Here is a 1358-nt window from a genome sequence, read left to right as displayed (position 1 = left end):
ACTGCTCGCGAGTCATCTCGATCTCGCGTCTCAGGCAGCGCTCGTAATCGTCGAACGTCAGCGTTCTCGCGACGACGCTGCTCCTAACGCCCTTGCTCTTCTTAGTGTCGCCTCTACCCTCGACTCGCAACGCGTACATCTTCGCTCTGAGTCCGACGAACTCGAGCATGAGAGCGCCGTTGTTCTCGTCCTTCATCAGACCGAGAACCTTCTTATTCGCGCGCGGCACGCCGTAGGGATTGTCGACGGCGTAATCGCTCGTGTCGAATCTATCGACGTCGCGCTTCATCCGCTCGTACGCGTCCTCGCACTCTACGCTATAAATGAGACTGTCCGTGTCGGTGTACAATATCTTACACTTATCGCCGTAGAGCGGCGACATGTATTCGTAGTGAAACGCGTACAGACGAATCTTGGATATATCGAGAATCGACATGCCTACGTAGATCGGTTTGTCGATCTTCGCCTCCAATTTGCGCAATTCCACGGCCATGAGATTCTCCGAGAATACGCTTCTACTGTGAAAATTCGGCTTGGAGATGAGCGCCTCGGCTCCGAATCGACCGTCCCATCGGGTCGCGAGTCGAACGTCCACGCGATTGCGCACGTTCTCCATGGTCTTGCCGAAGACGGCGTTGTTCATCAACTTGTACAGATTCTTCTCGAAATCGTTACTCGCGTTAGTGCGTAAACGCGTGTTAAGCTCCACGTATCCGCGTAACCACGGCGACTGCGAGAAGCGCAGCGCGCGATGAATCCTAGTCAGACGCAGACCGTGACGAACGCACTGCTGCAGATTGCGATAGTGCGTGACGTATCGGCGCTTATCGTACAGCGTGGCTAGGAGTTTGCTCTGCCGCTTCCCCGGCGGCTTATCGCGCGTGGGACAAAACGGTAGATCGGCGTGGGCGTCGTGCGCGTCGGCCGAATAGTCGAGATCGACCTCGAGAATGTAGCCGACGGTCGAGTCCTCCGTCACGGACATCACGTCGAGACTCTCGAGGTCGTCGACCCACTCGAATCGCTCGTACGGCAACGGCTGACACATCGCCCAACCGTACAGATTGTTGATATCGAGATACATCAGATAGATCGACGGTCGCGACGGATCGTACGCGCTCATGTACTTGTTGTTAGCGCGAGCGTATCTGTTGGAGCACTGACTCAGACCGCCGCGTATTCCGCGTTCCACGAACATCATCATATCGATATCGGTGAGCAGTTCGAAACGGACCCCCGTGTACTTGAGCATCGCGTCCCACGTGTATCCCGGCAACGTGAAGTAGTACGCGGGATCTAAACCGTAACTCTCCAAACAAGCGGCGCGAAAATTTTCGAACACGTCCGCGAGCAGAAGA

The 1358-nt window shown here is 55.7% G+C and overlaps 1 protein-coding gene across 1 annotated transcript in view; it reads right to left on the bottom strand.

Moving 5' to 3' along the window:
• LOC112637114 overlaps positions 1-690 on the bottom strand; it is a 9555-nt gene extending 8865 nt beyond the window's left edge. Inside the window, exon 1 of the mRNA XM_025406109.1 lies at positions 3-690. Coding sequence (XP_025261894.1) covers positions 3-643 — 641 coding nt within the window. The 5' untranslated portion in view covers positions 644-690. The remainder of the gene's footprint in view (positions 1-2) is intronic.
• Between the last annotated feature and the right edge of the window lie 668 nt (positions 691-1358).

Source organism: Camponotus floridanus, unplaced genomic scaffold (genome assembly GCF_003227725.1).
Source record: "Camponotus floridanus strain SB8 unplaced genomic scaffold, Cflo_v7.5 scaffold132, whole genome shotgun sequence".
NCBI classification, from domain to species: domain Eukaryota; kingdom Metazoa; phylum Arthropoda; class Insecta; order Hymenoptera; family Formicidae; genus Camponotus; species Camponotus floridanus.
This window is presented reverse-complemented; position numbering and strand designations above follow the sequence as displayed.